This window comes from Rhinolophus ferrumequinum, chromosome 4 (assembly GCF_004115265.2).
Source record: "Rhinolophus ferrumequinum isolate MPI-CBG mRhiFer1 chromosome 4, mRhiFer1_v1.p, whole genome shotgun sequence".
Lineage (NCBI taxonomy): Eukaryota > Metazoa > Chordata > Mammalia > Chiroptera > Rhinolophidae > Rhinolophus > Rhinolophus ferrumequinum.
This window is the reverse complement of record NC_046287.1, coordinates 55,880,175-55,893,171: the sequence shown is the minus strand read 5'-3', so window position 1 is coordinate 55,893,171 and position 12,997 is coordinate 55,880,175. Positions and strand designations below refer to the sequence as shown.

At 45.2% G+C, this 12,997-nt stretch overlaps 1 protein-coding gene across 2 annotated transcripts in view; it reads left to right on the top strand.

Annotated features, from left to right (window-relative positions):
• ADPRHL1 (ADP-ribosylhydrolase like 1) overlaps window positions 1-12,997 on the top strand; it is a 37,840-nt gene that overhangs the window by 8,918 nt on the left and 15,925 nt on the right. Inside the window, exons 3-7 of one of the 2 annotated variants that reach the window (XM_033104922.1) lie at window positions 3,343-3,468; window positions 3,844-3,984; window positions 7,034-7,161; window positions 7,756-7,888; window positions 9,435-9,588. In XM_033104922.1, the coding sequence (XP_032960813.1) occupies window positions 3,343-3,468; window positions 3,844-3,984; window positions 7,034-7,161; window positions 7,756-7,888; window positions 9,435-9,588 (682 nt within the window). Of the gene's footprint in view, window positions 1-3,342; window positions 3,469-3,843; window positions 3,985-7,033; window positions 7,162-7,755; window positions 7,889-9,434; window positions 10,296-12,997 lie in introns of those variants that run through there. The other variant, XM_033104923.1, reaches the window with a different exon arrangement.

Genomic DNA, 12,997 nt, shown 5'->3' with positions numbered 1-12,997 from the left:
CAATCAAAAGTCACAACAGGGTTGAACAGATAAGAAAACAAAAACCTTACATATGCTGCCTACAAGAGAATCACTTCAGATTGAAAGACACACACAGATGGAAAGTAAAGAAATGGAAAAAGATAGTTCATGAAAATGGAAAGAAACCAAAAAAAAAAAAACAAGAAGAAAAAATCTGGAGTAGCCATACTTATACCAGACAAAATAGACTTTAAAACAAAGACTATAATAAGAGACAAAGAAAGACCCCCCCCCCCCCCAGTATTCCCACTCCTGGGTATTTATCCAAAAAAAACATTTTAGGGTTTAAAATGCTATTTTGAGGGGACATGTGGATCCATATGTTCATTGCAGCATTGTTTACAATAGCCAAGAGGTGGAGGCAGCCTGGGTGTCTGTCGATGGAAGAATGGATAAAGAGGAGGTGGTACATGTATACAATGGAACATTGCTTGGCCATGGAAGGGAATGGGTTCTTGCCATCTGCAGTGGCATGGATGGACCTGGATGGTACTGTTCTGAGTCGAGTGTGAGACAGAGGACAGATGCAATGTGATTTCACTTATATATGGAATCTAAAGAACAAAACAAACACACAAAAAACCCACAAACAAACTTATAGATACAGAAAATATTTTGATGATTGCTGATGAGAGGGGGTTGGGAGTGTGGGTGAAAAAAGGGGAAGGGATTAAAAAGCACAAATTGGTTGTAACAAAGCAGTCATGGGGATGTAGGTATAGCATATGGAATATAGTCAATAATACTATAGTAACTATGTATGGTGTCAGATGAGTACTAGATTTGTTGGGGTAATAGATGGGAGAGGGTGGGTGCAGGGTGAAAAAGGAGAAGGGATTAAGAAGTACAAATTGGTAGTTACAAAATAGTCATGGGGATGCAAAGTAAAGCATGGGGAATACAGTCAATAATATGGCAATAACTATGTATAGTGTCAGGTGGGTACAAGACGCCTCAGGGAGATCACTTTTTAAATTATGTAAATGTCTAACCACGATGCTGATACCCCTGAAATTAATATGAAATAATATTGAATGTCAACTGTAACTGAAAAATTAAAAAGGGAGGGTGGAAGGTGAAGGGTAATAGTGATATGAAACAAATGTCATTGGGATGTAACATACAACATTGGGAATAAATCAACAATACTGTGGTATGAGATGGTCGCTGGATTTATCAGGGTGATCACTTCTTTAGGTATATAGATGTTGAACAAGTATGGTGTACCCCTGAAACTCATACAATATTGCATGTTAGCTATATTTTTAATAAAAATCTTTAAAAAAAAAGTTAAGGAGAGACATGAAGGTATAAAAGAGACCTAAATCACATTTCTAGAGAATTCTACAATGTCTGATTTTCTGATTTTAAAAATACGTTTGGCTGAGATTAACAGATTAGACATTGCAGAAGAAAAGTTTAGTGAGTGTGAACACACAGCAATAAAAACTATCCAAAATGAGATACACAGAGAAAAAAGAATCCAAAAATATGAAAAGAACACTAGTGAGTCATAGCACAACTTAAAGCAACTTAATATACCTGTAACTGGAATCCATACAGAGAGAAGGGGAACAACAACAACAAAAAATTTTGAAGAAATAGTGGCCAAAATATTTCCAAACTTGGGAACTGTAAACTCACAGATCCAAGAGACTCAATAAATTCCAAGCACAAGAAACACGAAGAAAATTACACTAAGGCACATAGCAGTCAAATCGCTCAAAACTAATAATAAAGAGAAAAACATATGTCCCATACAGACAGTCAAGGTAAGGATGACAGCACATTTCTTGTCAGAAGTAATATGAGAGGAGATAGCGAAGCAAAATCTTTAAGCGGTGAAAAGAAATAACTTCGATCTAGAATCCTACACCCCCCAAAAAATATCTTTCAGAACGAAGTCCTAATAGCCTTTTTCAAGTGAACAAAAGCTGAAGAATTCATCACCAGCAGTCACACTATGAGAAATGCTAATGGAAGTCATTCAGGTAGAAGGGGAAAAACAGCTAACGGAAATAGGGGTCTACACAAAGGCATGGAGATCAATGGAAATGGTAACCACATGGGTACATAAGATTGCTAAACTTATTGAAATATTTTTAAAAGGTAATTGACTTTAACAATTGATAACAATGTACTGCAGGGTTTATAAAATATGTATAAGCAAATGTATGACATGTTAGCACACAGGCTGGGAGGGGAGAGACGGCGGTGTACAATCATAAGGTTCTTATATGAGGCGTGACATGCGGTACCACAAGAAGGCAGGCTATCCTAGGTTAACGACATGCACTAAGAGCCCCAAACCACTAGAGCAAATGTAGTCGGATGTGGAGAAGCTACTGGTGGGATGTAGAACTGCTTTGGAAACCTGTTTGGTAGTTTCTTAAAAAGTTAAATATCAACCACCATATGAGTAGATGTCCCACTCTGAGGTATTACAGTTACCCAAGAGAAAAGAAAGCATATGTCCACAAAAAGATCTGGTTATGAATGTTCATAAGAGCTTATTTATAATAGCCCCAAACTGGAAACAACCCAAATGTCCAGTCACAGGTAAATGGACAAACCAGTTGTGGTATATCCGCACAGTGGAGTATTAGTCAGCAAAAGAAGGATCCAACTAATGATACACAACATGGATGAGTCTCAAATAGTTACGCTGAGTAAAAGAAGTCAGGCAAAAAAGAGTATGTTCTCTCTCATTCCATTTATATAAATTTCTAGAAAATGCAAACTAATCTGTAGTGTCAGATCAGTGGTTGGTGAGAACGGCAGGAGGGGCATGGGAAAACTTTGGGGGTGTTGACTATGTTTACTCTCTTTAGATGCTGTTTCATGGGTGTATTATGTGTCAAAACATCAATTTGCATACTTTAAAATACGTGCATTTGATTATATGCCGATCATAATTCAATAAAGCTATTTTTAAAAAGAGAAAATATATATGATCGAAAGCATACTGTGTATACAATTCTGTCTTCTACATTTTTCCCAATAGAAGCATATTGTGAGCATGTCCCCATGTCATCAAAAATTCCATTTTTAATCGCTAAATAGCACCCCAATGTATGGCTGCTTTGCAATGTATTTCATCTCTTTTCTTTGTCAGGCATTTGGGTGGTTTGCCTACTTTTCACTCATTCAAGTGACACTATGATAGACATGTTATTAAATACATTTTTATGTAATAAAACTGTTCAGATTGTTTGAAAATTCTCATTTTCACACGTTTTCAGAGTATTCACGAAAGCTAGATTGCCCGAGGTAGAATTATGAGAGCAGCAGTCTGAGTGCCGTATTTCATGTTCCGTGTAGGCTCGGGATTTGGAGCGGCCACCAAAGCCATGTGCATCGGTATGCGGTACTGGAAGCCGGAGCGGCTGGAGACCCTTATTGAAGTCAGCATCGAATGCGGCCGGATGACGCACAACCACCCCACAGGTAACACCGCTGTCGGGGCGGGTGCCTGTTGTGTGGTTCTGCACCCAGCGGGCTAGACTGGAATCTCATGCAATCACATCCACTGTTTGGTTTGCTATTTGTTGGCAGATTTGGGTTTTTTAATCTGAGGTTCTGCTTAGATTCTTTGGCCAACCTAAAAACGGGATTCGCAATAAGTGTGATGATTTTGGAGAGGGTAAGAAAAGCACCAGTTATCTGAATGAAACTAGGCTCTGAGAGGAAACAAAAGGTCGAAGTACACCAAGGAATTAATTGCCCAGGGTGCTATATATCTGGTAAATGGCTTGTCCAGCATCCCAGAGCGAGGATGTGGGGCAGGCACCATTGTGTCCCTCTCTCCCCACTGCCCTCCAGGCTTCCTTGGGTCGCTGTGCACAGCCCTGTTTGCATCCTACGCCATACAAGGAAAGCCACTCGAGCAGTGGGGGAGAGACATGATGAAGACGATCCCACTGGCTGAAGAATATTGTAAGAAGACCATCCGGCACCTAGCAGGTGAGCCTGGCTTCCCTTCCTGTCACACCTGCACTGGCACCTCGAATTTGGTCTCAGTTCACACTCAGAGTAGACTTGGACAGAACCGGCGGCTCCCAAAGAGGTCCAGTTGCCCACAGTGAAACCAAGAGCCACCCTGGGGGCTCTGTGTGAGCAAGTGGGCCCCACATGGAAGGCCTGACGTGTTGCCAGCCAGAGGACATCACCTGCTCAGAAGGGCGCCAAGTGTGCATGGATATCCACAGAGGAGTGAGGTGCACACAGCAGGTCCTTGAATAATGTCAGTTCATTCAACATTGTTGTGTGATAACGTCGATGAGATGCCACAGGAATTTAACTTTTGTTTATGTTAATTAGCCTGTGGCAAAATTGGTTTCCTTATATGTCGTTTTGCTTAAAGTCACAGAACCTATGAAAGACATTAAGTGAGGACTTGCTGTACTTAGATTCAATTTTCCAAATTGTCCTTAAGTAGCCCATTCCTCAGACAGGGATGAAGGATGTCAACACTGGTGTTCTAAGTGCTCCCGGGACCTAATGGACAGCTGTGCCTGACCCAAGGGACTTAAGTCTCCCACAGAAAGGCTGGACAGAAGTCTGTGCCCACTGATGACATTTATTTCCAGGAAGCTCCATTTGTCCCAGTTTACCCAAAACCTGTCATCAAATGACTCACACCCTTTTTGGTCTTGAGTGAGGTCAATCCAGCCAAAAGCAGCCAATCCAGCAAAGTCCTAAGGGATCGTGGTGGTGCTGGCTGAGCATTCAGGGGGCTTCTGCACTCTTCTCAGCCTGCATCCCTTTCCCCGTGAGTTCCCCCAAGGGATAGCACACCCAGGACAGCAGGTGCAGGACTAGGAAATCCATGGCTCTCTCCTCAGGTGGCTGACCCAGAGGGCTGTGGGCTGCATGGAACACAGACAACTTCATGCAGGCTTTGATATTCTTAAATTATGGAGGAGAATTTCTAGAACAAATTATCTAGTTTGTCCCGGAGGAAAGGGAGATGAAGGGTTTGAATGTGAGAGCAGAGCTGCTGACTTTTCAGAACAGCCTGAGGCTGAGGTCTTCAAACTGAAAATCAACAATTCACTTTACTGTCACCCTCCAAAGTGCTGGGACTGTATTCTAGAATGCCACGTGGGAAGCTTCTAGAACAACTTTACAAGGAGACCTTTGCATTTATTTCTGCCTGGACCTAGTGCTGGGAAACACTTCCCAAGGGCCCTGTTCTAATGAGAAGTGAGAAACCTCAGTGTTCATAGTAAACTAAGTGTCCCTGAGTACTCATCCTTCTGTAACCTTAATTATAGAACACAAATGGCAGCGCTATATTATTTTCATTTGGTTTAAGTCATTGTTTGTTATCCCTGGGCTCTCTCCAGCCCTGGGGAGGTTGGTCTGTGGCCACTGGGTTAGTTATCTCCCTAACCCAAGTATGGTCCCCTTAACCCATCTGAAAAAGACAGGTAAGTAATATTAGAGTATGAAACTGCATAGTTACTGTTTTCACATTGTATTAATGAACATTTCCCCAGAACTCTAGAATCAAAAACAGTTTTCCCCAATGTTTTCTGAAGAACAATAGTTAAAGATGTCCCATGAACAAAAACAGGGATGAAAGTCACTGGTCAGATAATTTTGAGACTTTATTCTTCCTGTTTAATTTACAATTTGTTTAACCCCGTGTTTTATAAATGTCTATGGCAGAACCCTCTTTCAACCAGACCATAATGTTCTGCAGAACATCCCCAGGAAACATTTTTCCTGGGCCTTCTGCTTAGTTTATGACAACATCCACTGGCAATAAGGACAACTGGCAAATTAGTTCCATGTTTTTGTGTTTGGGTGTCTATAGTCAAAGCTGACTGGCCATTTCCATGGGAAAGAGGCTAAATTTGAGTTTGCACCTAGACCCAGCATGAGCCCTCTGTTAGGAATTACATGTCTCTGTAGAGCTAATGGGATCTGTGAATTCCGGTCCTGGCCCTGTTGCTTCTGTCTTTCACTTTTAATCTTATTTCATCAAGATAGACCTTAAATGGGCCTCACCATTAGTTTTGTAAAACTAATGGGACAACATTTCTGAGGGCCAGTGATTCCCTTGGCAACCTGGAATATCATCCTAGGACTGATCCCAGGCACCCCTGGCATCCCTGTGGCTAGAAGGGCAGCAGTGGGAGCACAGCTTCCCTCTGCAGCCAGGGACCATCCAGCTCCTCTCTTGCTCACGGCTCTGCTCCCGAGGTTCCCCAACCCCAAACAGGCACAGCAGGGTCTGGGGCTCCTCTGAGTCAGTTGATTGTCTCAGGCCTTACTGGCCACTTAACTGGTCTACGCAGTTCACATCCCGGGTGGCCAGTGGAGCTATGGTCCTGCCATAGCTTGTCAAGGGGGACCAGATCAAGTGTGCTAGCCCAGCCACCAAGTTGAGGGACGTTGAAGCCCTGCTGACCACCTGAGTACTCAGACTCCGTGCCATCTCCTATCGTCTACAAGCAAGTGTAGCTGCTGCTCCAGACTCATTTCTGAGTTAACGTCCTCTTCCCCAAATGATCTCAGAATCATTGCTTTAACACCTCTGGGGCTGGCATGTCAAGCTGTTAATTAGGAATACTGAAATGTCCTCTTTCCCTACCTTGCAGGCAGTGTTGAATTAATAGAAATACACAGGTTCAGAATTTTCAGAGTGCACTTAAAAATATTGCCATTGCTATTTTTGTTTCAGAATATAGTTAAGCAGCTCTTTGAGTTGCTTTTCCATCCCCCACTCTCACCCCCATCTCCATCTTCCTTGTTATGGTTTCAGAGTAGCTACAAATATAAGCATTTTTGAATCTCTGAAGCAATCGCTAGGTAAGGTGCCAGGTTCTCCTCCCACCCACGCGGGATGGAGGGCGTTACCCTCTGCCTCCTGTTCCCTCCTGCTCACTGCCCACAACGTCCCTGAGCCCACGCCTTTGGGGACTCCCTGCACTGCAGTCATCCCCTGTCCCTGCACCCCAGCTGATGGCCATGACACCCTGCCTACTCTGTTCTTGACGTTTAGAGTACCAGGAGCACTGGTTTTACTTTGAAGCTAAATGGCAGTTTTACTTGGAGGAGAGAAAAATCAATGAAGACACGGGAAGTAAAGCCACCTTTCCTGACCATTATGATGCAGAGGAGAGGAACAAGGTAAGTCTTATCATGCCCCAGGTGGCGACAGCAGCAGGGGAGCAAGAGCTGTCAAGGTCCCACAGCCCAGGGGGCCCTATGCCGAGAAGCCACCCCGCGCCTGGACTGTGTCCTTGCCTTCTGAGCCCGTTGTCTAGCGGGGCTGCCCCTCGCAGGAGAGTAGGCTGAGGGAGCAGCTGCATGTGAGAGGGGCCATGAAGACTTCTTTGTCCCTTTGCCCTACTCATGCCCTACTCAGACCGAATGTCACCACAGAGGGGCTCCCTGAATGTGCTGTCCTAACAGTCCCGTCACAGCACTCAGTCCCGTGGCCTACTTCCATTCCTCCTCGTATGGCTACCCGACAGGCTGTCATGTGTTTATCTGTGAAATGTCTGCCTCTGAATGGCTGGCGTGTACGAGCCATGAGAAGCGAGCCTTTCCTGCTCACTGTCTATCCCCAACCCTGGGGCAGTGCCTGGCACACAGGTGGAATCCTGTAAGTGCATGGCAAGTAAATCAAGGACCTGGAGGACCCAGGAAGCTCGTGTTCTAACGCAGCCTGACATGGCTCTACTTTTGGCCCATGCCTCTGACCCATGGTTCTTTCTTCAGACGTACAAGAAGTGGAGCTCAGAAGGTCGAGGAGGACGGCGGGGCCATGACGCCCCCATGATTGCCTATGATGCCCTCTTAGGAGCCGGGAACAACTGGGTGGAGCTTTGCCACCGGGCCATGTTTCATGGAGGTGAGACTTCCTTCTGCAATGGGAGACCAGGACCCCCTTCTGTCCCAAAGCACTGTAAGAATGTCCATGGCTTCCTTCTCTAGGTGGGGCTCTGGCTTCAGTGTGCTCGTGCACAGATATCACAGGCTGTGGGCAGGTCACGGCACTGCCTGCATGGCCCTGTGAGTCTGCCCTTAGAGAGAATGGAATATTCGGAGTGGCTGATGGGCAGGCCTCCGCTCCCTGTGGCTGCTGGTTCAAGAGCATGTGAATTCCACTGGTGCTGGCCACACAATGTTCTGCTCTCTAGAAACACCTCGTTTGTCACCTCTGCAGACTCTGCAGTCACAGAGAGGCTGCACTTTATAGAGTCAGGGCGCCCTGGGTTTGAATCTAGCTCTGGGCCTGTCTCCCTGGGAATGAAGAGGGTAAGGCCCGCATTGCAGGGCTGTTGAGACAGTTGAAGACGAGATGCCAGCAGCTCACCGCTGTGCCTCTCGGTCGTGGTGGTCTTTGCTGGGTGGGCTGGCTGCACTCCCCGGTGCCCATTGTCTCCTGGGAATGTAAAGTAAGAGGACAGCAAGTATACTGTGTTTCCCCCAAAATAAGACCCAGCCGGAACACCAGCTCTAATGCATCTTTTGGAGCAAAAATTAATATAAGATCTGGTATTACATTATATTATATTATATTATATTATATTATATTATATTATATTATATTATATTATGTTATATTATATTATATTATATTATACGCGGTCTTATAATAATACTGGGTCTTATATTAATTTTTGCTCCAAAAGACGCGTTAGAGCTGATTGTCCTGCTAGGTCTTATTTTCGGGGAAACACGGTATGTCACCTCCTGCCGGGCATGGAGTCCATCAATATTAGAGTAACTATTGTCAGAGAAAGTGCTGTTCCTGGTGATGAGATGGTTGAGACGCTAGCACTTCCTGGGGGCCAACAGCAGGGCTTCTTCAGGAGCACAGGGGCTCCCACTGGGGGAGGAGGAGCCAAGGAGAGATGACAGGGTGACAGGAGCTAAGGGCAGACGTGGGATGAGGGGACCTGTGGACGGACACAGTGATCCAACTAGCCCACGGCCCTTAGCTGAGAGCAGGAGGGAGTCTTTAGGAGGTGCAAACAGCTTGTTAGGGAGCCCAGCCTGGACTTTGGCTGTCCTGGAGCTCCACAGGAGGTGGTCTCCCTGAGTGCCCAGCCCTCAGGACGGCAAAAGCATCTGCGTACTGTCCTGTGTTGTCAGCGTGTTTGGGATGGGGGTGAGGAGAGAGGAAACCTGGCCCCTTTATCTGGGACAGCAAAAGCTGCCCAGGGGCCGTGGTGTGTCACCCAGAGCAAAACTGAGGTTTAGCATGAGGGGTGGGGAGGAGGCTGAGAAAGCCCTGGGACTGCCTGCTGTGGAGCAGTCAGCCCAGAAGAGTCTCTAAGAGGGGCCCTTGGCAAGGGGGGTGACTGGAGGTTGTAGCCAGTGTCAAGTTCACGTTGATCCCCCTCTTCCTGCTCTGCCTTGCAGCCCCCTAAGGACTTGCGTTTCTGTTCCAGGTGAGAGCGGGGCGACAGGGACCATTGCGGGCTGCCTGTTCGGATTGCTCCATGGCCTGGACGCTGTTCCCAAAGGCCTGTACCAGGATCTGGAGCACAGGGAGAAGCTGGCGCACCTGGGCGAAGCTCTTCACCACCTGTCCACAGAAGAGAAGTAAAGCCCTTCTGCCATTTTGCCTTCCAGGGAGCCCATGTGCACTCCGGGGGCTCCAGGGGAGTCCACAGCGAGGCTCAGCCCTGCTCAGCTCACTGATAATCCATGCCTAATTGACCAGGAGTACATTTTAACTCTTCCCCTCCCAATTTCAGAATCCTAATTGTTTACAAAATGCACTCTTTGTCCTACGAGAATAGTTTTCCTATCCTAACCCAAACCTAGTGCATTATTGAGGTCACATTGGATTTGCTACCCTCAAACCTCCCCATGCAATAGTCACGAACAGTCTCTTGGACAAATTGGTGTATTTTATTCTGTCGCTAAACTAATGCTATTCGCTCATTTATTTCAACAACTAACCACGATGGCTCTGCTCAGAAGGGCCCCCTCCATCTGCAGTACCTCCCGTCACTGTCTATCTCTAGCTCCTACACATGCATTTCAGCTACTGCAAACCTACCACCCCCCACCCCACCAGCTGCGCCCGTCCCTCACGGGCGCATGTTACACTTGCATTCTCACTGCTGGGTTTCTACATCAGAAGAACAGTCAGTATTGGTGCCTTAAGGTTGCAGCCAAAAGCACTGCGTTTAACCTGCCAGCCTACGTTTTTAATCACACTAGATCTTTCAAACCAACCTCTTTTGGAACAACTAACTAAGGAAACCAAGAAATAAAGGGCTCTCATGCCAGCACCCGTATCTTTCTTCTCTGTGGTCTGCAGCTGTCACACTTGTGTGGGTCATGTCCACATTGCAGAGAGGGCCTTTAGCCTGCTCCACCGGGGTTCGCTCATAAGAAAACAGAGCCAGGGTTTCTCACTCTGAGATTCTTGCTCATGTTAAAAATAACTTTGGACACAACCTTTTTGAAGTAGCATCTGGTGTGACTAAAACAGCAGTTGGTGACTGATGTTTAACATGGCACTTTGGCAGCTTGGCTGGGGCCTGTCTTGTTGATGGCAGCATTCTTTTTATCGAAGGCTTGCCTCTGATCACAGCGGGGCACAGTCCTCAGAGCCCCAGGGACACAGTCCTGGGGCATGCCTGCTCGCACTCAGGCGTTCAGGATTCGTGGACCACACGGCCCCTCCCAGGCATTCTTACTCCCCTTCTTAATCGTCCTCTGGTGTCCTGGGCTGTAGGAATAGTAGAATATGTTTTCAATAGAATACATCACTTTCCATATCTTAGGAAAAGTATAAAGGTTTCCATCTGTGCTGATGAAAGAACCTATGAGCTATTGTGTAATAAGCAGATTGCACCAAAGTGTTTTTAATGTCAGGTTTCTGAATAACTGAACTAACATTTGCTGCTATTGATGCTTTTCAATCAGAAGAGGCAGAAAGACAGTGGGTGAAAGGTTCTCACCTCATTTACCTCCACCACCCATGGGCCAAACCAGGGTTAGTGGGGGTGGAGAAATTAACTGAGAATTATCTTCTAGGAAAAGAAACCCAGTTAAGGTAAGTTGACATTTTTCCTGGACGTACATAACACAGCAGCTTACTGTTTTGAAGTAGTGTCCTCTTTCACCAGCTTACCTTACAAGTGGCTCTTTCGACTCAGCTGTGTGGAAGAAAAGCAGACCTCAAATGAGGAGGGTACCCTGCAGCTGGATGCAAAGGAGGCCACTTGGTCTGCGTTTTATAGATGATTTAGGAGAATTCAACCCATCCTTAAGAATCAGGGAGTGAGTCTATTTACAGATTGATTATACATTAAAACACATAAACAAAAATTCAAAGATAACATAAAATGAGTGTAACTGTTTCCTCATTTCATTTTCCTATTACAGGGAAATGCAAAAGTTGAAAAGATAAACAAAACCATAAAAAGTAATGCGGTGACTACCATACCTACTTGAATTTTTAAAAATGTAATACTTGCTGTTTCACTTTTGTTATAAAAGTATTACATGCACACAGCTTCAGAAATTTAAATGCCATAAATGTCGCATTTGGAAAGCAAGATTCTTCTAAACACTCAGGCACATTCACATTTTACCAGACCCCAGAGAAAGCCACAGGTCACGATTCCTTATGTCACTTTCTAGAAATTTTCTCTACACATACAATCAGGGTTGCAAGTATGTGTTCTACACACACACACACACACACACACACACAATTTCTTTCCATAAATAAGAATTATAGTATTCATAATGGTTTCCTTTTGGCATTTTTCACTTAACTGGGTTTTAAAATATTTTTCAGTATCATCATACATGTATCTACTTCAGTCTTTTTAACTGTTGCCTGATATTCCATTTACACATGTGCCATAATTTATATAATCGGACCCCTACTGATGTAGTTTTGTTTCCATTTCTGGAATGGTATTTTAAAACACTTCTCCTTATAGTTACTTTAAAAGGTTGCTTCCCCATCTCCTCTGGAAAGAAATTAAACTCAATAGCACAGTGATTTTTCATTCTAGGATGCATTTTTTAATTTAATATTTCTAAAATTGGGATGCATCGTATATTTTATTGTGTCTGATCATTTAATTGGCAGAGTTTGTCATTCCCTGAGATCTATCAAGTAACAGTGCATCTTACAATTAATAGCACGTTAGATCCAGGAACGCTAATGTTAAATGCCCATGTGAATTCACAGCCCCTGTGAAACAGCAGATGTGGGGGTATTAGCACCTGTTATTCCCAGGTGACAAGTAAGGATAACTCCAAGGCAGGTGTGGTCCTGAGATGTGACCTACCTTACAGTTTTCCTCCTACACCTATAGGCCATACCCACCTACTGATAGTTCCGTAGCTGACGCAGAATGCAGGAATATGAGGTCTGAAGCTGGGACTCTGGACGGATAGCCGTGACTGTGGCTAGGAAATGTCATGGCTGTCAGGAAAGGTTTGCACTCTGGCAGCCGTCTGTATCCCCAGTGACAGGCACACAGGTCCTGCTCATGTCTCCACTATTAGAGCAGGTCCCCCGCACTGCTCAGAAGTTTTCAGACTTCAGGCTGATTTTGATTAATTCATGTGCCCAGACTGTTTGGTTAAAAGATTTTGCATTTATTATTTTTTATTTTTTTTAAAGATTTTATTGGGGAAGGGGAACAGGACTTTATTTGGGAACAGTGTGTACTTCCAGGACATTTTTTCCAAGTCAAGTTGTTGTCCTTTCAATCTTAGTTGTGGAGGGTGCCGTTGTCCTTTCAGTCTTAGTTGTGGAGGGTGCAGCTCAGCTCCAGGTCCAGGTCCCGTTGCCGTTGATAGTTGCAGGGGGCGCAGCCCACCATTCCTTGCGGGAGTTGAACCGGCAACCTTGTGGTTGAGACGATGCGTTCCAACCAACTGAGCCATCCGGGAGCTCAGTGACAGCTCAGCTCAAGGTGTTGTGTTCAATCTTAGTTGCAGGGGGCGGAGCCCACCATCCCTTGCGGGACTC